This window comes from Crocuta crocuta, unplaced genomic scaffold (genome assembly GCF_008692635.1).
Source record: "Crocuta crocuta isolate KB4526 unplaced genomic scaffold, BGI_CrCroc_1.0 scaffold96, whole genome shotgun sequence".
Classification (NCBI taxonomy): domain Eukaryota; kingdom Metazoa; phylum Chordata; class Mammalia; order Carnivora; family Hyaenidae; genus Crocuta; species Crocuta crocuta.
The window spans coordinates 6,697,935-6,720,698 of record NW_027531522.1 but is presented as its reverse complement, the minus strand read 5'-3'; the positions used below and the strand labels follow the sequence as shown (position 1 = coordinate 6,720,698).

Here is a 22,764-nt window from a genome sequence, read left to right as displayed (position 1 = left end):
ATACAGGATCATAGTGGAAAAACTGAGTTTCCATAATATTTCCTACACATTTTTGTAGATGTTGTTTATCAAGNCTAATCGCTGTGAGGTCATCTTGGTGTTATTTTGATTGCTCACTTTAGTATCCAACTAAGCTATTGAGTTCTCTTCAATGGTAAGTGATTTTTCCTTATACTCTCTGGACCCATACCAGCTCATATAGAGAGACAACCCTTTCTTGTAAATTGCAGTGTGAATAATGATCCATAAAAACTCCTACAAGGTCTACTCAATGCCCTCCTGGGACATGGGGAAGATACATTCAACTTCCACTGGCAGGTCCCTTTTTCCCTTAACACCACTGGTTGTCTCTCCTCACAGTTAGGCCTCTTCAGCATGGAACCAGGAGAGTGATTAAGTTATTAATGTGTAATCAAAATGTAATTTCTTCAAAATTTTCACAGGTTATACTTCTAAAATGCTTATAGGTTGAGGTTTTGTTTGTGATAACCTGTATTTCTCTTACTTGCTCAAAACAACCACTATTATACCCGTTGTTTGACAGTGTTCTGAAAGTTCAAGGCAGTGTAAGAATAACATAAAAAGACAAAAGAATACATTTTAACAAGGATCAAATAAAACCCATGTAATAGGACAATATGATTGTCTAATTTTAAACACTAATACTAAATATTGAAAAAATTAGTACACCTACTCAGAGTCCAGCACATTAGCCAGGGACAATATAATTATATTAAAAAAACCATAGTTTTGCCAATTTTTAATTTATTTCATGTGTGCTGTTGTTGGAGTGTGTCCTTTCATTCTGTATTGTATCTTTTAATTAATTTTTTATCTTCATTTTCTGTCTCATTCCTCTTTCCTTCCAGGCAACCACTCTAATATATATGCTTGGCTATATGTATTTTTATAATATATGTCCTAGTATGTCATAACTTTCATTCTGTTTATTACTCTTTCCCTTTCAATCTGTATCTTAAATATCCATCTTTGTTTGGATATATGCATCCAGTTAATTCTCTCCTACTGCTGCAAACACTCTGGAGGTGTACTCATCGTATTTTGCCAGTTTACCCTGCCATTACCTGATTTGCACAGTCTGAGCATCTCCTTACATGCCATTTGATCTTTAAAGTTTCTTCTTACATAAACTGTAAATATCTCTTACATATTTTTTTCTACTCTGTCATTTTTCCTATTGACTTTTCGGAGCTATTTTTATAATTTAGTTTTTAGTCTTTAACCTATTGTTCTTATGGTAAGGCTTACTGCCATTATTACTCTTTTTTTTTAATTTTACATTTGATTTTTGTTTTTAGGATGGTTTTGGCCTTTAAGTTTAAAAAAAATGCTTGTGCTTATTTATCCCCATTAATTTCTTCCTCTTAATTAGACAAGACCTTTATCATGCTATGATGACAATGTTATCTCTGTCCTGTCTACCATTTTCCTTTTCACTGTCATAAGAATGGAAAATGTTAATATTTTCTATATTTTTGACTCTAGAGTATTTGTGATAACTTTCTGTTTTCTTTGGTCTCAACTTTTGTATTTGAAGACAGCCCTTGCTTTCTATCTTTTGCAAGATTCCCTTGGATTTCTTTTCTTATTTTAACACATACTCCAGTATTTTCTTGTTTTACATATGGTTTCTTTTTATGTCCAATTTGAGGTCTTGTATGTCTGATGACAATATTTTTATATTTTCGTATTTGACAGTTTGGCTGGATATAAAACTCAAGGTTCAAGATCATTTCATTCAGTACTTGCAGTTATTAGTTTATTATTCACTTATATCCAAGGTTACTATGAATCAGTCTGATTTCCATGTAATTATTGACCTTTTATGTTTCTGGAAACTTTCTGCATTTTTTCTTTCATATTTTTAATTTTACCATACACACGTAAGTGCATTTGTCTTCCTTTTCTATCTTGTTTGACACCTCATGATCCCTTTCAGTCTTCTCTAACTTCTGAAATATTATCTGTATTATTTTTATATGTTTCTGTTTACCCTGTTATTTCTTAATCTTTATAGAACTCCTTTATCTATATATGACCTTTCTATTTTTATCCTTAAAATATTCTTTAGATTTTTTTTTTTAATTCCTATTCTTCATTTTGCTGCTGGCTTCTCTGAGTTTCACAATTGAATCTTTCTACTCATTTATTAATTCTTCAGTTGTAACTGTCCTGCTACTTTCTACACCTATTTGCTCTTTATGTACATATTATATTTGTCATATGCAATATTTCTAGTTATTTTTATTATTACCAGTTTTATATTGCCATATCTTTGCTTCTCAGGTGTATGTATTAAGTCTTTTATTTTTATTATTTTTATTTTTTAATACGTTTTTGTTTTTACTGAAAATGTAGATAGTTGATGTATTGTATAATATTAGTTTCATGAGTAAAATATAGTGCACAGTTTAGTGATTGAACACTTCCATACAGTACCCAGCACTACAACTCTGATTTTGTCTGTTTTTAAAATTCTGTGATAGGTATTATATTGTTCAGCTTATCATCATCTTTTAATAGATATTTGGCCTCTTAGAACTTTGGCCTATGAAGTCATGCGTCCATAGTGATGTTAGTTGTCTCTGGTTATTTAGGAAAAGGAAGAAGGCAAGTTCTTTGCTGTATTCCACTCACCATTGTAAAACACATTGTCATATATCTAAATAAATGTTATGATAAGTCTGTAACTTATTAAAAAGACTAAAATTTCAATAAGTGGCATAGAGTCCCGAACAAGTCAAAAAATAAATGATGCCTCAGGGTAAAACAATTCAGTATTTCAGTTATTCATGATATTACTCTAAGGTTCATTTGGGAGAATGAATGAATGAGAAAAACAAAAGAAAAAAATAAGAATGAAAATGTGACCTATTATAATGTAACATTAAGACTTAATAGGCTCAAGTGTAGAAATTTTACCTTCCTTTATGTCTTTACTCTCTTACAATGTTTATACCTTAACTCTTTCCTTTACATACATTGAGAACCATATTACACAGTGTTTTAATTTTTCCTCAACCATCAAAAATTATCTATCTTCTATCATCTATCTACCTATCTATCTATCTATTCTTTAAGAAAAAGTCCTAAATCAGTACAGCTTTGATTTGATACAGCATTGATATGAATTCAATGTCATTGCCTTCAAGAATTAACTCATCTTTCTGGGCTTGTAATACAGAACAAGCCACACCTGGCCTCATTTGAGCCCTATAGATGAGGATAAGAAAAGATTACTGCATTTACTCATTTTGGCTGTGTATTTTTTGTTTTGATTTGTTGTTGTTGTTTGTTTGTTTTGACTATTCTTGACAGTCTAAGATTCATTCTTTTATCATTTCTTTTATGCTTAAAGAAATTCTTTTAGCTATTCATTTAAGATGTGTCTACTGGTGACAAATTCTTAATTTTCCTTCTTTTGATAAAGTCTTGGGAAGAAGGGTCTTGGGGCCCCTGGGACCTGATGTGGGTGGAAGTCTAGGGTCTCTGCTCAGCCTTTGCTGTTGGTGGTATGGGGGTACAGTATAAATCTTCTATGATGTCTGGCTGTTAGAGAACAGTCATTATCAAAATGTTTTCTTTCTTGCTAGACTTTCTTTTTCCTGGCCTTTTGCCTAGAGACAGTAATCTCTGCCTGTTGGATTTTCATGTTGGCAGATTCTCATATTCATTTGGCAATGTATGATACAAAAGAAACCTTAGGAAACTCACCATCTTATGATTCCTTCAGTCCTGAAATTCCCAGGTAATCTGTTTTCTCTCCACTTTTCATAATCTTCTTGTGTTTATATGAAACTATCTATAATGTTCAGGGATTTTATTTGTTATTATGGGGAGGAGGGATATGGAAAACAAATCTGTTCAAATCTTTCCAGAAAAAGAAAATATGGTAACTTAGTAAGTATGATGTTGATGGAGCAATTGAGAGATTAGAGACTGATACAGAAACTCCAGAAATAGATTCAAAATATGAAAAAGGGTTCAGTGGATAGAAAGTTGTTGATCCATGGGTTTTGAAAAAATTGGCTGCTCTTTAGGGAAAATTTATATATTCATCTCAAACCTCTGAAACTGACATTCTAAATGATATACCTTATTAATTTGTATATTGAAGTGACTCTCATTTTAGTATTTCTTGCTAATTTTCTTTTCATGACACAAAAGGGAAATATTGACTTAAAGTATGAAGTCAAATACATTGCTGTAACAAATATACAATATATAGATAAAGAGTCAATATGTGTAATACGTGTAATATCAGTTTAAAGTTGGATACAAGGTTAAATAATAAGAGAGTATCCCTTCAATTCATGTAATTTAATCATTAGGGTATTAATGTCTATTTTTACTATTATTAGTGTGTCCAGTCGCTTTTGATATGTTTATTGCCTTGGGTTTTGAATTTAACATCCATATGAATGAATGTAAGAGATAAATCTTTGGCCAGTGGCAAAGTCATGAGTTGAAAGCAAGAGATTTTTCATTTCTCAACTTAGAAAGAATTAAAATCAGAATATTAAGTAAATAAATAAAGTAAAAATGTGTGGGGGATAAACATTTGATTGATATATAACTTCTTTTTTTTTTTTTTTTTTTAATTTTCTGAGGCGCCTGGGCGGCTCAGTCGGTTAAGCGTCCAACTTCAGCTCAGGTCATGATCTCACAGTTCGTGGGTTCAAGCCCTGCATTGGGCTCTATGCTGATAGCTCAGAGCCTGGAGTTTCAGATTCTGTGTCTTTCTGTCTCTCTGCCCANTATGCCTCTCTCATATTAGATCTTTACCTCCACAGGTTAAACTCTTTTTTTTTCACCTTTTTATTCCTGGTATATACCATTATAGTACATGTGTACATTGAATGTTTGCTGAGTAAATGAATAAATGGACAGATAAGTCAATAAGTAAATAAACCTCCATTTTACATGAGGATAAGATTTCATGTTATATTTAAAGTGAAATAATAGTAAATATGTTAGAATGATATTCTCAAATACCCCACCATTAGGTTGATCCACAATTGGTTTTCAAAAGAACTCACCCTTGTTTTTATTTCTTCCTATATAAAATGATATTGGATTTATTTTCAAATATCCTTTTTTTATTAGAAGGTCAGTTGTAACATTTAAGAAATGGTTTTTATGTTATTGATTAAAGTGATCACACAACCTTCTATGATGGTATTTGTGGAAAACCCTTTGGGGGCTTGTCCTAGTTAATGAGTAACTCTAGAAACTTCAGAAGCTGATTAATAGGAAATATTAGCAAAGTGAATTAATTTTGTAAATTAAGACAGACTTTATCAATATCCATGGCTGTTATGTTGCTATGTGTCCAACAGCTCCCCTCTACTTTAATCTTTAATTTAACTAATCATTCCTTTGATTCCACATCACTAACTTTCAAAGATTAACCTTGAAAAAGGCTTCTCTTCTTTAGTCATCATAAAAGATACGAAATTCCATTAATTAGGTGTGAATTTCCCATCCTCTTCAAGGCTAAAGTTACATGAGTCTCTGAGTATAAAGATTTGTCGTTGTTTTTTTGGAAAAACTGTTCAAAGATCTATCTGGACACTGTTAGTTGCTTTTGCAAAGTTAATTTTGTATTAACTGATAGGTGGTTCCATTTTCTCTGTAATTCAACCGAGAAAGAACTGCTTGATTCTGTCTCCTCCCTCAGCAGAACAAGGTGTCAGCCATATTTATCAACATTAGTGCTGTAAAAGTACAACCCTATGAAAATATAACTCCTCTGGATCTTCTTTTTGCAAATATTTCTCTTTTTTCTTTAGCCCATACTTAAAAAAGCATACCTGTATATTATGTATCTCATAGCTATATGTTATGAATCTATTAGAACAGCTTGCTTGATTTTCAGTGCATCTTCCTGCTCCACAGTTTTGATTGCAAGCTTCGGACACAGAACATTGTCATTGTTGTTGTTGTTGTTGTTGTTAATTTGTCATTAAATCAAAAAAGTGAACCCTGAGATAGTAATTATCGGGGGTAACCATAAGCATAATTATGTATGTATGGATGGATATGTGTGTATATATATGTATAATGCTATATATAGTAAATGCATAGTTTATTTTTCTTTGCTATGTGTCCATCATCATGATTTATTAAAACAGGTAATTCTCAGGAAGAGCTAGGCCCAGAATAGCAAAGGACAATGAAAGCCAACCTTAAGCATTCAGAGGAGATACTTACATAAGCTTTCAGAAAATTAAATTTTCCTTTATAACTGAAGAATGTGTGAAGAGATAGTTGTACTTGACGCTCACATAGTAATCATACTATAATAGAATTTTTTTAATAGCCAAAATAATAGAATAATAGTATTTTTGAAATCCTACGGATCTCAGAAATCATCACTTCGCCACCGTGGCTCACTTCATATTTCCTTTGTCATATCAGCAGGAATAGGGATTTCTCCCACATATTCCTCCTTTCATTTCTTTTTTTCCTCTTTGCTTATATAAGTTATTTCATCTCTTTGAAGGGCGCAATGATCTAAATACTTACAGAATATGAATAGACATTTGGGTGAGCATCCCAAGCTAAAAGTCCAGGGCTTCTGTAAAATGTTCAGCTCCCATCAGATATCGAGGAGTTTGTGTGCAGACAAGGGAGAGATGGAATGGACTGAGGATACTTTTAAATAATGGTGTCTCTGAAAACACAAAACAGATTTATCAGTATGTCTGTTAGGAAACACTGTAGTGGATCAATATCCCTCTGTTTGGATGAGGTAAAGGATATCATGGAAAGTGTCAGAATTTCAGTGTCTGTTTTCCCACCAGTTTTCACTAATCAAGTTCTTCCATTCTAAACTTGGCTTTTTCTCTTCTTTTCTCTCTCATGCAAACTTGTTACCTTCAGACGGAGAAAGGATTGTCAAAAGTGTGGCAAGAAAGTGGGCAGGGCTCCGGCGATCGGTGGCAAAAGGCTGTCATCCTGCTAGGCAAGTTAAGGAATTTTGAAGTCATATTTCAAGGCATCAGAACAAGGGATCTGGGAGGAGGAGCTGCCATTGATGACATTGAATTTGAAAACTGCACGACTGGTGAGTTTCTGGAAATCGTTTCTATTTGGAACTGCTTTCGTCAGCCATTTCATCTTCTCATTTATAAGATGTTCTGCTGTTTATATATTTGGTACATCCATAAAAATCAATTGAAAGAGATCATTTCCTCATTGTTGAACTGACAGGGTAAGAGGGATACTTCTCCATCCCACAACTGCACACATTCTCGATTCCTTTCTTCCTTTTAGACCATGCCCTTTCCTTCATGTAGAAGTATTCTCCTTTGCATTTATTCTTCAACACGATTTAAAGTGTATGCCTAATATTTACGTACATTTATCCAAATTAATTTAAAGTGAACCAGGAAAACATTGTCAGAGAGCTGTCACTTAGCTGATATATGTGAAATAAATTCAACCAGGTGTAACTCAAGCAGAACTCGAGGTGAGAGCAAGGCTTTGGGTATTTAAAATGCTACTCTTAGCAAGTGAACAGCAACTTGAAAAATCTGGCTAACATTTATCACCCTTCCAAATGTGAAGTATAACTATACTTAGATTTTCTTTACAGAACTCCCCAGAAAATGTCAAAAACCATTATAAATTCACTTGCACAATTTCACAACTGGCAGCACTCTTTCTGAGAAGGCACTATTCCATCTGATTTCCAAAAAAGTGCCATGTGGTGAACACCACCAACAAGTTCTATACTCATTCACTTGGAGGCAGCCTCCTGGGACTGAGAGCTAAACTTGAGTACTGTTTAATTTTATTATTGCTCTCAAGTTAAAGCATCGTGTCACTGAGGCAGGTCAAAAATGTGATTCAGTATTTGGTGATACAATAGCATCTGCTCTTTTCATGAGCAACGCTGCTTCAAAGATCCCAGGTGATCTAAGGAGCACAGAGGGCCAGGCGTCCATGTCAAGAAGGGGCTGGGATTTGGGCTCAGAGATGTTTGGAACAGGGCTGCTGGACAACAGAGAATGAGGTCCGAACATTTAATCATGAAAATGTATCTTAGAAGATCCCTGCTTATTCTAGAATAACGTGGTTCCTCTGTTCTTTGCCAATCACCTTCCTAGTAACTTGCTAAATTTCTCTTTTAGTTAGTTCTTGATTCTGGCAACTTCAAAAGAAATTTTCAAAACCCTTTTAAGATTTTAGAAAGAAAGAAGTTTTATTAAACAGGAGAGATTCCTTTCCTCCCAAGGGAAGCAGAATGATTATTGGATGGGTTAATTCAGGACAGAAGAAATCCGAGTTATTATTCCAGTTTTGCCAGTTTCATGAAGTCTGCACTGTTGTGTTTTTCCCCTTTCTTGTAAAGTCCTGGGAGAATTTACATGATTGTAATTAATTTTGTTCTACTCAATCTAATGCTGAGCTTACTGAGAAATATTCTAATATCGTATGTTTAGTGATCAACTTCTTTTAGGTCTATAATTCTTTCTATGTCATCAAAATAAAGAGGCCAGTGGTGACCAATTGTATTTAAATATAGTCACTTGTATATCAAAGATTTTTTAGGACAAAGTTTATTGAAAACATTTAAAGCCCCATCTGCTACAGATAACGAAGGCTTTCAAATTATGTTTTAGTTAAGATAGAAGAAAAAGGCATTAGAGGAAAGTTTGAAAGAATATTTTTGGATCTAAAAGACTATGATTATTTTGTCCACATAGGTTTAAATTATATGCCAGGAAAATATCAGTTACTCAGAATATGTTCCCCTAAACTGCTTGGCAGTATCCCCAATTTAGTAGAGCATAGCATTTAACTGAACACCTAAAGCTCAGGCACTACTGTTACGAGTAAGGAGACTTGAGTCAAACTGTTTGTGATCAGCTTCGCCACTGACAAGTTTGTGTGACTTTCTTTATTTTACTTTTCCTCTGTTTCCTTATCAATAAAATGGAGATGATAATGATACTACTTCCATCATAAAAGTCTGGAAATATTAAATACGTTCATATATGTGCCAGGCTTGGGATAGTCTGGACACATGGTAAAATTTACATATCACATTTTATACTTACATACTTACAGTTACGTCGCCATCCTTATTCAGATGCTGGTTTATTGCCCTGCATGCAATAGGTAACCAGCTTCAAATCATATGCAAACACGTTGCCATAAGTCTATCATGGAATTGTTGCTGTTTACCATTTGAAGTGAAGAACTTAAAACATTATCTCATATTTGTTTTTCTGCCACATACTGCCACTAACAAGAGAGCATATATGATATGCCATTTGCAGGAAATATCCATAAAGCTAGACGTGCAGAGACAGAAAGTAGGTTAGTAGTTGCTTGGGGCTGAAAGATAAAAGGGTAGGGAGTGACCGCTAATGAATATGGCATTTTTGGATAGGATGATGAAAGTATTCTACATTTTTTTTCTTTTTTTATGTTTATTATTTTTGGGATAGAGTGAGTGAGCTTGCATGCACTCAAGTGGGAGAGGGGCAGAGAGAGGAGGGGACAGAGGACCCAAAGCAGGCTCCACACTGACAGCAGCCACCACGGTGTGGGGCTCAAACTCATGCACCAAACCCGTGACCTGAGCCGAAGTTGGAGCTTCAACCAAATGAGCCCCCATTTAACCCAATATTCGACATTTTTATGGTAATATTTGCACAACTTCATGAATATACTAAAGCTATTAAATTGTAAACTTAATATAGGTGACCTTAATGACATGTAAATTCTAAAATATAATTCAATGAGGTTTTTAAAGAAATATATAAAACAGGAGAGTTATGGGAACACGGTGGTAGTTGTGATGGCAGAGTAGTTTTTGGATTTTCCCGAGTTCGCACATCAAAACATAGCACCTAGTCAATGAGTCACGGAAAACCTAGGCAACAAAATTAAGTGAAAATGCATCCCTATGCCCATCCCTATATGCAAGCAAATAGGGACAAACCACCAACAACCACAAGAGCTGTGTAGTGTTTATGCCTGTGAGGGAGAAGAGGAGGAGCCAATGGCTATCCCCTGGAAAATGCAGTCACGTGGTTTGAGAATGCCAGCTGCAACTGCCAGGGATTCAGTCACTTATAGAATGAGGGGGTCCGAGGGTTCTGTCTGTGGTAGACTCTGTGGGGTTGGAGCAGCTGACAACATGAACTCTCAAACTGGAGCCACCTTGAGTCTCTTCCATTCTAGCAGTTCACATCCAAAAACCTAGCCAAGCAAGTCGTGAGCAGACATGGCACTGAGTCGACTAAGGATAAATGAAGGAAAGAGAATACCCATATCAAAGTGGGGAAGGGGGGCAAGCTAGAAAAAATCTCAGAAAGCCAGGCACCATATGTTCTTATAGATTTATATATATTCTATAGACTTAAAATCTTTTTCAGGGGTTTAGCAATAATCCTCTAACTTTGGCTCTGTCGTTATAGAGCTTCAGTTTTCTCGTTTGCAAAATGACAGGATCATGATAGACTCTGAGATTTCTCTGGGACCATCTGACAACTCTGGAATCTATGCATATTTTTAAAGTTTCAGAATAATGGAGAACACAGTTTAAAGTTGATTAAAGTGGGTGTGGAAGAAGTTAGAGGACATATATGCTTTATATGTATATTTATATTTTTATATTGATATTTGATTTTCATGATTATCTACTTTACCTGCAAATAAGAAAGCTATTTGAGCTTCATAGTTATTTTTTACTTTCTATTCAAAAACTTACAACTCAATTTATTAGATAATATTTAGTACATGGCCCACAAAAAGCTATATGTATTTTTTTTATTTCTTTGCATTCTGAATACATCATGGCACTATCTTCAATTTACTATCAAATCTATTATGTTTTTTCTAAAAAGAAAAGTATAGCAAAAGCATAGGCATGGGCATAGTCTTTGGTCTGTCCAGGGACACATGAAGAAGCATATCTCTTTTTTGAATGAGTTAACAAAGAAGCAAATAGCTTATTCATAGAAAAATAAGTGACAGATTATGAACTTGATATCTCCTCTTTTTAAATCAAGTTGATTTAAAATGTTTTTTTAAATAAAAATCTTATAAAATAAAACTACCATTCTATAGAAGAGAAAAGTAGGAATGAAACATATATAGACAGGAAAGAAATACTCTGTTGTAATTATAAAAGTGTCAATTCTAAATTTAAATCGTTACTCAGTTTTCAATCAGAATATTATCTATTAAATATAATCATTTAGCAGATACTTACTGAGTTTACCATGAATACTAAGTAACATTTATGTCAGATCTTGGGAACCCCATTCTACAAAACCCCTAGGTGCAAATCGAGGTTTCTCTCTTGCTCTCTGCTCTCTGGTTTGGGGCACATCACATGATCTTCCTTTGTCTCATTGTTCTCAGCTCTAAAATAAACAGAATACTCCTTCCATCTCATAGAGCTCTCTCAAGAGTAGGTCATTCACTTGATGCAAAGTGCTTTCAAGAATGCATGAGATACTGTAAACACCTAATATTTATTAGCTAAAAGCACAAAGGAACAACAGCAGAAGACTTGATATTGTTTTAGGCAAAACACTTTTTGCCTAATTGTTTCAGATCTGTTTCTGTTCTATGCACATGCTCAGCAAACATTTATTGATTGCCAGCGTTGCAGAAAACTGTGCAATGTACTGCACACATCTCCTCGCAACAGGGCTGTAACACACATGTTACACAGCGTTTGGCTTTATGGATTTTTCATTTCCCCTCTCAGTGCCCCTTTCTTGACCGCCGGCATTTCCTCCCCTTCCCACGTGCCTTGTATTGCCTGGACTGCTCTGTGAATCATCTCCAAGAAACTCGTAAGTTTGGTACCTCAGCCTGGTACCTTAGCTTAGTGTGGAAGCCAATAACAGTATAAGATGTTGCCTTTTTCACTAAAACATCTAGACGATTCAACTGAATGATGACCAGATTTTAGTTCAGGGAAAAGGAAGGAATCATTTAGGGAATAGAAAATGTTTCCAGAAATCAATAAAACCTTCTAAGTAGATGGTAGCACAGTAGCTACTCTTTCTCTAAACTACAGAGCAAAACACATCATGCTCCCCAAATAATCCTCAATGTGAATGGAAGGAAATACCTTGAGAATAAAGTAAGAGAAGCCAGCATCATTATAATTTTAGATGTCTAGTGAATTGTCTTCACACATAACCTGAAAAGGCTTTCTTTTTTATTATAAACACTTTTACACCTTTCATTTTTTCCCCTCAAAAACTGTATGCATGACTCCTAAGTGTCCTTTAAACAGTAATTGATCTGGAGTGAAAAATAGTGGCTTGATGATAATGATTTCAGTGCAGCATTACTCTGGATTCAAATTGAACTTGGGAGATCACAAAACAGTGATTGCTCTATATAAACTTCACGAATACATAAATGTATAAACAGAAGCCTGTAGAGTTTGACTTCAAAACTTAACCTTCTTCACTTAGTTGAGATGAAAAGCTCTATTTCTGCTCAACATATGAGTACTTCAAGTGTTGCTTTTAGAACTCACACATTTTTCTTCTAAGTGTATGTTCCTAGGAAGAAAAGAAAAAAAAAAAAAAAAGAAAGCCATGATGGCAATGAGTAAAAAAATAATAATAATTAAACCTCTCACCCTAATGAAATAAGTAAAAGCCACCCACTCTTAATAAATAATGGATAGATGATTCAGAGCACTGTAGAATGTAAGGATGGATGGATGGATGGATGGATGGATGGATGGGCAGACAGGTGGATTAATAGAAACCATTTACTCAAATCTTGGTATATGTATGAAAATTCAAATCAGAGCAAGTTTCTGCTTCATTGAGTTACATTCTGGTGGCCGTTGTGGATAATAAAGAAAGTAATATTCTGTATGTAATACTGTGTTATGTGGTAATAGACGCTATGAATGATACAGGGAGAAAGTGAGGGAGAATTATTACCCTGATTAGAATGGTAAGAAACAGTCTCTTTGAAGGTTACAGTAGAGCAAGGTATTAAGTGAAATAAGAGGTAACCGTGCAAACATCTCAGTAAAGCGTTCCTCCCCCTGAGGACCTGCCAGATGATTTTACTAGGAAGAAAGCACCTTGCTGGAGCAGAAAGAATAAAGGGTCCTACCTGTAACGACACAGGGATAGCGATGTGTTGTGGTCATCAGAAATGCTGCTCTGACCTGGGGATCTTCTGACAGTACAAGAGGTAAGCAAGCCGACTGGAGTCAGTCTCCCTAGGATTAAATTCTGTCTCTGCCATTTACTGGCCATGTGACCTTGAATAAATGCTTATCAGTTCTGTGCCTCAGTTTTTCATGGCAATGAAAATGAGACCAACTTCATAGGATAATTGTGAGGATTTAATAAATTAATATGTGCCAAGAGCTTTGAGCACAAACTCTTTTTGTTGACTACTCAATAAATGCTAACCGTATGATTATTATCATAATCATCACAGTCATATTTAGTTTAATTTTCAGTAAAACTCTGGAAAATTGAGGTACCCAGAGGTTGCAATAAGTCATACCAGCCAGGTTTATTTCTTTACTGATGCTTAACAGCATAGGACCTTAACTATAGTTAATCATAAGAGCTTAGAATAGTAGTAAAATCATACTAAATAGCACTAAAATTAACTTTGGGGTGAAAGCATTCACACAGTACCTGTCATATCTACTTTCTCAATAATTTCAAGTGCTTTTAAAATAAAATAGATAATATCAAACATATCAGTAGTTTTCCTAATAGGAATGTTTCAGTAATACTAGTTGAAGGATCTTAAAACATAGTAAAGCCTGTTTCTAAAGTTTTTCGTATTCAACCCATTCTCATTATTAGAGACTTAATTTATTTTGGATTAAAAAAAATCAATATGGAGAGGGAGGGAAAAGAAAGTAAACCTGATGTACAAATCTTATAGAAACAAAACCTGGGGCGCCTGGGTGGCTTAGTCAGTTAAGTGTCCGACTTTCGCTTAGGTCATGATCTCGCGGTTCGTGGGTTCGAGCCCCGCGTCGGGCTCTGTGCTGACTGCCAGCTCGGAGCCTGGAACCTGTTTCAGTCTGTGACTCCCTCTCTCTCTGACCCTCCCCTGCTCACGCTGTCTCTCTCTCTCTCTCTCCTAGAAATAAATAAAACATTTAAAAAAAAAAACACAAAACCTGTTTCAGTTCACAGCAATTCTTTAATTATATATGCCAATTTTTATTTTAGGTTTCCTTATAACTGCATCATATCTTCTATGTCTAAAGCTACAATTTTCTGCCAAGAATTAACATAAATTTGTTAAATATACTCTTTTGGTGGGGGCAAGGGTGGACCGCTAATCCCATGCTCTTTTTAAAATTTTAATTTAAACCTAATTAACATACAGAGTTATATTAATTTCAAGTGTACAACATAATGATTCAATGATTCTGTACATTTTTCTGTGTTCATTAATATAAGTATCCTTTCATCCTCTTTACCTGTTTCACCCATCTCCCTCCCTTCCTCCTCTCTGACCACCACCAGTTTGTTTTCTCTCTATTTAAAAGCCTGTTTTGTTGTTGTGGTTGGTTTTTTGTCTCTTCTTTTTCTTTGTTCATTTGTTTTGTTTTATAAATACCACATATGAGTAAAATCATATGGCATTTGTCTTTCTTTGACTGACTTATTTTACTTAGCATTATGCTTTCTAGGCCCATCTATGTGGATGCCAATGGAAAGATCTCATTCTTTTTTTATGACTAATATTCTAACACATGCATGTGTGTGTGTATGTGTGTAAGTATCTTTGTGTGTGTATACCACATCTCCTTTAGCCATTCTTCTATAGATGACTTGGGTTGCTTCCATGTCCTGGTTATTGTAAATAATAAACAATAAACATAAGAGTGCATATTTTTTTTTCAAATTAGTGTTTTCATTTCCTCTGGGTAAATACCCCAAATTTGTTGAATATACTCTTTATATCAGAGCCAATCATATCTTTAAACCTGGTACTTCAAATTAAACTTTATCTGTTGGCTAGGTAAAATTTCCAATGTTTCTTAAATGGAAAAATTAGCCTTATTTGAAATAAATACTGCACATTCCTGTTAATATCCAACAAAAAATGTTGGGAGTGCCTGAGTGGCTCAGGTCATGATCCCACGGTTCATCAGTTCGAGCCCCACTTGAGGCTTTCTGCTGACAATGCAGAGCTTGCTTGGGATTCTTTTGCTCTGCCTCTCTCTCTGCACCTCCTGTTCTCTCTCTGTCTCTCTCTCTGTCTCTTTCTCTTTCTCAAGAAATAAATAAACTTAAAAAAATGTGACAGTCATGTTTTAAGATATTTTGTCATAATTTATATCCTGTTTATATTTCCTCTTCCAGCTTAAATTATCAGTAACATGGCCATATAGAAATGCATATTTTATTAAATATATATCACATAATGTAAAAAGTAATCTTTTTGATTTTTCAGTCAAGTAAAGATATTGATTATTATTGACTCAAAAATTTTGATTCTTTGTCAAAAGGGAAAATGTTGACTTACAAACAATTACTATAGATTTTTTAAACCTATCATCATTTGTTGTAGAGATTATTTACTGCTTGCAAAATACCCATTTCTTCCCATGTTTCCCAGACCCCTCTGGGACAGTGGATTTTTGTGAAAAGCTGTGGCCAATGTGCTCTCAGTAGGTAACATGTCATTTCTAGGAAGAAGCATTTACAAGCTGGTAGACAACCCTCTGGGTCTTCCTTCTGACACTGTGGTAAAGGAGGCCTTATTTTCCAGTTGTTTTGTCTATATCTGCCTGGTTCCAGAGGAAAGTCCTTCTGACCTTTTTTTAAAGATATGTATAGTAAGTGACCCTCCAAAAATGGTAGTTTTGAGATTTGGGAGTTATTTTTTGGGTGTCATATAACCTGGTCTTACCTAACACACCATGCAATTTCCTGTATTCCATTGGGGAATGCTTTTATAGCTTGAGCTATCATAGAATTACACTATATGTATATAGGGTTGCATTGATTATGGGTTGTGCGACACTGTAACCTTGGAAGCAGATACGTGTTTGTCTTTGAGGTTACATCCTGAGGACTGTGGTTGCTTGAGTAATGAACAAAAAGAAATCACAACCAAGCTATCATACTTTGCAGGTTTTCTCATACTGAAGATGTAAAAGAGAAGGATGCTTACCTTTCCAATTCTAATATTCTAAATATTTTAAGAAAGAGCTTTCAGCAACCCTGGCTCTAGCCTTGTGGGGAAAGTAGTCAGGAGAATAAAAAAAAGTTGACACTAAAACAAATTCAGAACCAAGAGGTGGAGAGTCTTTGTGAAACTAACCCCCTGCTTCCAATCATTGGCAGCTATGGCCCTCATTTTGTTTCATTGCTTGAATTGATTCGAGAGAAAGCCCCGGGAGAGAGGCTTCATTGTCACAGTCACCCAACAGCATTGTTCTTCAATAAGCCTTAAAGTCAGTTCATTTGCTTCTTGTAAAATCAGTGCGTAGATTCTTGTTCTTGGTCCCATAACCCTATTTTTAAAAACAGGGCTATACAATTGAGTTTATTATATTTCTAATCAGCTATTTTAAATTAAAAAATCAAAGACATGATTAGATCTAATTACTTCAAGATTACATTGAAATCATTACATACCTAGAAAATAATCAGATATTACTTTATCTTTCAGTATAATTGATTAAGATTAGTGTTCCATTGTCAAAAAGTCCGTAATTTAAAGATGTAATTATAGTCATATCCCAATGATAAGCTAAATATTACTATTGATGTGATTATACTTGATTATAATCCAGGCACAATGATATAACTTGATTCATTCATTATATTAAGGAAAAATAATTACTTGAGCATACATTTCAGTTTGGTTTAAATATCCTTACAAATGCCCCTATTAAGGCCACTTGTAAATCTGAATATTAACATTATCCTTGGTTCATGTAGTTTCTAATTAGAGTTTGTTTTAATTTAATGAACATTTCTACAGTTAATATCTTGGTCAGTAAGACATTGCATAGAGTATTTGTAACAATATAGCACTTCAATTTTTACTGAACTACATTTTAATAATAATTTTCTGTTCAAAATTAATATTCATAACAAGAATTCCATTTTGCATTAATGATATGTATTTTTTAAATTTGATAAATAATGATATGTGTTTTACATTACACAGTTGAGCGATATGTTCTTCAGCTTTGAAACATTATTACAAATATATATACAAGCTACTCATATATTTTAAATAAATAGAGATGGAATTCAAGAAATTTATATCATTTGCATCAAATATAAAGAATGAGGTTTAAATAAAGTTTGCATGTATATATGCATGTACAAATATTAACCCACAGCTAGAAACAAAATTTCTTGTCTTTTTGATGGAACACATATACACATATACACAGAGGCATATATTCGTTTCTGAAAAACCTCATATTTTGAATAATCACACAAGAAAATAGGATTGGGGCAAGCCAGTCTAACCACAGGTAACTAAGTTATAGACTACTAATATAAACAATAACAGCCATAATAAAAATACTAGCACAGTATAAAGCATTTTAAAATTCTAATAGAGAAACTTTTCAATAAATGCATTACTTCACCTAAAAAGGGGGGTTGAGTTGGCAAGCAAGGAATTTTGATGGAAGGAAGGGTGGTATAAAAAAAAGTTCAAAGGTTGTCTAGGTGACTCGATTGGTTAAGCGTCAGATTCCTGGTTTTGGTTCAGGTCACGATTTCACAGTTCGTGTCCCCATGTCAGGCTGTGCGCTATCCGCACAGTGACTGCTTGGGATTCTCTCTCTCTGCCCCTCCCCTCTCGTGCACACTCACTCTGCTCTCTTAGAATAAAGAAACTTAAAAAAGTTAAAACTGTTTAATTGGAGGCAAAGAGAATGTGCCCAAAGGCTGGAAAAATTATGCAGTAAATACGTACTTCCAAAAGAGAGCGTGTGGAGAAAGTGGACACTGGGTAAAGCATTTACTGAACAGCCTGTGTTCTTTCTTGGCTTGCTGGCTCAACTGTGGTACTGCAGTTCCTTGGTGGCAAGGTTGTTAGTGAAGAAAATCATGTAGGAATCGACACTACTTCTGTGTTGTATTGGCCTAATTGCCCCACTGGCCAGTTGCATAGAATCTCCACTGTTCTACAGAAACACGCATTTCATATGTAAAAATGGAGACAGTAGAAGGAAACTGATACATATTAGACACCTAGTGCAGGGCCAAGGTCAAACCAGACCCAGCACATACATAGTTTGTTTTAAGAAGGGAATAAAGATGTTTATTACTGAATGGTTTCTTGAAGGATTTGAGCAAAACAAGTCACACAAATTGTCTGGAAAGTTGCCTCAGCAGATTTGGGAAATACAAAGTTTTAGATTGTTGATTCAAAGGTCAGGAAGGAGCTCAGCAAAAGAAACCCAAGTGTGGTTTGGATTTCTTTCCACAAGTTTACTTTTTGGTCTTTTGATCTTTATACATTCTCATGATAATTTCTGGGAAGTCTCTAGGTTAATTAGGTCTAGTTTAATTGCCAATAGTATTAAACACAAAGGGAGTTTATGTAAGGATAGGAAGAATCAGAGGAAACCCAAGATCAGCAACACAGTCCAACTTCAGGAACATTCTAAAACCAGGATTGAAGAGGGAACTCGAGTTGTGCTTTCTCTGTGCCTTTGTCTCTTAAGTGCATCTCTGCACCTCTCTTTCACTGCCCTTACTCTGTGGAAACAGCTTTCTCTGCTTCACCACTCATGGGCAGGAAACATGACTACACCTCACATTGTAGCAGAAACCCACTAGTTACAGTTCTCCATTCTCTGTTAGGGGATTCTAATTGACTGATCTTGGGTCAAATGACCATCATTAGACATATTGTACATATAAGCCTACTGGGACCCCAGCCTGGTGACCATATGGATGAGAGGGAATCATCAGATGAAGGGAATGAGGTAAACAAGTCCACGGCGGGCCCAGTGACAATGCATTCTTAGAATGTTCATTCAACAAATCATTGGTTCGGCACATATTAATATAATACTTCCCACCAACAAGTATTGAAGTATAGTACACAGATGAATAGATTGTTTCAATAGATGGCTAGTCTCATGGCATTGGTAAAAAGTTATGAACTGACCTAGAGTGTTCAGTAGGAACAGAGAAATGGGGGAAAGGTGTTGGAAAATTGTGAGGAAGATGACAATTCAGGATGGTTGCTTTTAGCTCTAGTCTCCCTTCTAGCTGGCAGGAAAAAAAAATGGTGGAAGAAGAGGCAAAGAGCATATGCCAAGTGTCATTTAAAAGATGGGCACCTGGGTGGCTCAGTCAGTTGAGCATTTGACTCTTGGTTTCAGCTCAGGTCATGATCTCATGATTTATGGTGCAAGCCTCATGTCACTCTACGCAGACAATGCAGAGCCTCTTTGGGATCTCCTGCCCTTTCCCCCCCCCCCCCCCCGCCTTTTCTTCCTTTCCCCGACTCATGCTTGCTCGCTCGCTCGCTCTCTCTCAAAATAAATAAAATAAACAAACATTAAAAATTTTTTTAAAAAGTTTTCCTTATAACCATTGCATTTCCTTATAACTGTTGCAAATTTTACTTATAACGAATTAGCCACAATTCTGTTGCCTCTTCAAACTGTGAGGAAATCCAGGACATGTGTTTATCGTAAACTAAGGAAGAGGAAGGGAGTGGGTATTTGTTTAGAGAACTAATAGTTTACCAGAAGTTCCTACTAGACAATTTCTCAGCCTAAGAGCATCCAGAATTGTGACTTTAATGGTATATTGTCAAACCCTTCTTCACAACATCCTGTTCTTTGCTCTTTGTCTCCATATGCTCTGNACCAAGATCTCTTCCCTTTCTCATAATTTTTTGACCAGGAAATATTTTCTAATTTAGTAGGTGAATTGATACAGTGTTTTAATTTATATACACAATTAATAATGAAGTTAAATCTTTTTTTTAACCAATATACTTGTTATTGGTCATTCACATTTCTTTTGAGAATTTCCCATTCATTTGCTTGCCGAAGATTTCTGTTGAGTTGTTTGCTTTCTTGTGTTGATTGGGACATGCTCTTTCTTCACTGATTATATAAACCATTTTATAAGATATATATACTAAACATGTTTTTCATGCTTTTCTTTCTCTTATCATATTGTTTATAGTACTTTCACTGAAAACATTTCATTCACTTCATTCTATTTCATTGAATTTAAGTTAATGAAGGTTTTACTTTATAGGTTTGCTTTTGTCATTAAGTTTAAGAAATACTCTGAGATTAACAATGTTCTTCATGTTTTTCTGTTTTTCATCTTGATATTTTAGTGCTTTTATTTAAATGTCCTTGCACCATACTTCTCCATCACTATATTTTGTCAAACTTTAATTATGCTTTATGTTTTTTGTTGTTCCTTTGACCCAAATTCCCTACCAAAACAATTCACCATAATGTTGTTGTTGTTTTCTATTTTACAACATGCTGGTACATTTTTCCTCATAGTGTGATCTCCTTCTTTATTTTTTAACTTGTTATGCTTTCCACTGAGGGAACACCCTGGTTTCATTTTAGTTGTTTATTTCTTAGTGGTTAATTAGACTTCTCCTAACTGTCTTACTCTGGTGGAAACTAAAATGTGGAATTAGGTGATTATCCCGATTATCAAGCACTCATAGGAATTCATTTGGAAGGGTGATGCTTTCATTTTCTTAATTGCTTTAAATATAAGCATAGTCCAAAGTATTAAAAGGTTCTTTTAATCTATACTAAAGCTAAATGTGTTGGTTGAACTATAAAACAAAGTAAATCAAAGAGAAATGAAAATATTAAGCAGTTCATTGATTTATTATTAACTAATTGATCTGTTACTGCTGTTAATATCTCTCTAGATAATCATTAGCATGAGCTATTTTATGCCTAGGTATATTTTTATGAGTTGAGTCATTGATTGAATGTTATCTCAGTACATATTAAATATTGTAAGTACATTGAAATGAGCTTGAGTGGAATGCAGCTTTTGGGGGACATGGGGTGCACTTGCCCATAGCAACGGATGTCTTCAAGAGACCATGAGAACATGTACATGGTGAGGTGTGTGGCGCCCTTCTGCAGAAGGTAAACCATAGCCTGTGATGAGATCACCTGAAAAATTTAGAATCTCCAGCTGTACAGGATCCCAGAAAGCCCATTTCCAGAAATCAATCCTCTCCCTGCTTAATCTTATAGCCTGTTAGTCTCATTGGTTCTGATGCTAATGTTAGATATAGTCTACTCTGAAAGGTGTGTTTTTCTGAAAAGACAAACGATTGTTTTACTTTCTCTCTCTCTCTGCATGGTTCTCTCTTCCCCTGATCTTTCTCTCTCATTCTTCTTAGCTAAATTGGCTAAAACAAGTTTACTTCCTTTTGTTGACGTGCATCAGTGATGGTGGCACTCGACCCTGGCTGCACACTCAAATCTCTTAGGGAGCTTAAAATAATATCTCTAACCAGGCCTCATTCCAGACCAGTTAAACTGTTATCTCTGGGTATAGAGTTCAGGCATCCATAACTTTAGGAAATTCTAATCTGTAGCCAGTAATGTGAGACCCTTTTTTACACATATAAAACAGTATCTCAAATTATATCTTCAGCTTAATGTTAGAACAAAATGATCTCCCCAAGTTACTATCCACAAGTTAAATGCATTGTCTGTATGTTGGAAATTTCCTATGTGTGCCTAAAATGTAAAAATCTTTCCAAATTTCAGTTGAACATAAAGTCAGGCTTTGCCCTAACACCTGCTCCTAGCGCAGCGCCCAGCCTTCTGTAGACAATCAGCAAATATTTTTTGCCTTTAAAATTTTTCTTAATTGGGGCTAAATGCACAGAACATAAAATTTGCCATCTTCATAATTTTTAAGTGTACAGTTCAGTGCCCTTAAGATGTTTACATTATTGTCTTACCATCGCCAGCATCTATCTAAGAACTCCTCAACTTGTAAAACCGGAACTTTGTGCCCAGTAAATAATAACTCCCCATTTCGCCCCATCCCTGGACCCTGGCAGCCACCCTTCTACTTTCTGTTTCTGTGAATTTGACTAAGTGCCTCACATAGGGGTCCTGTTGCAATTTGCTTATTTCACTTGGCACAAAATGTTTATCCATGTTGTAGCATATATCAGAATTGCCTTCATTTTTAAGGCTGAGTTATATCTTACTGTAGGTATATAGCATATTTTATTTATCCACTCTTTTGTCAGTGTACACTTGGATGACTTCTGCCTTTTGGCTACAGTGAATGCTGCTATGAATGTGGGTGTATAAATACCTGTTTGAGGCCTTGGTTTTGTTTTGTTCTTTAGGTATGTGTCCGAAGGTGGGATTGCTAGGCCACGTGGGAATTGTATTTTAGTTTTTTCGTGGCCACTGTTCTGTTACTTGTGGTCCCTGAGCCTTTTTACCTTCTCACCAGCGGCACACAAGCATTCCAATTTCTCCATATTCTCAACAAAACCTGATTTTTGAAAACAAATGTTTCTTTATTTTTTTTGAGAGAGAGAGACAAAGCAAGACTGGAGAGAGAGATAGAGAGAGGGGGAGAGAGAGTCCCAAGCAGGCTCCGTGCTGTCAGCACAGTGTCTGACACAGAACCCCATCTCACAAATGGTGAAATCATGGCCTGAGCTGAAATCAAGAGTTGGTCGCTTAATAGACTGAACCACTCAGGTGCCCCTGTTTTTTTTTTTTTTTTTTTTTTT

At 35.1% G+C, this 22,764-nt stretch overlaps 1 protein-coding gene across 1 annotated transcript in view; it reads left to right on the top strand.

The window, feature by feature from the left end:
* MALRD1 (MAM and LDL receptor class A domain containing 1) overlaps positions 1-22,764 on the top strand; it is a 757,419-nt gene that overhangs the window by 478,626 nt on the left and 256,029 nt on the right. Inside the window, exon 30 of the mRNA XM_077772480.1 lies at positions 6,907-7,090. Coding sequence (XP_077628606.1) covers positions 6,907-7,090 — 184 coding nt within the window. The remainder of the gene's footprint in view (positions 1-6,906; positions 7,091-22,764) is intronic.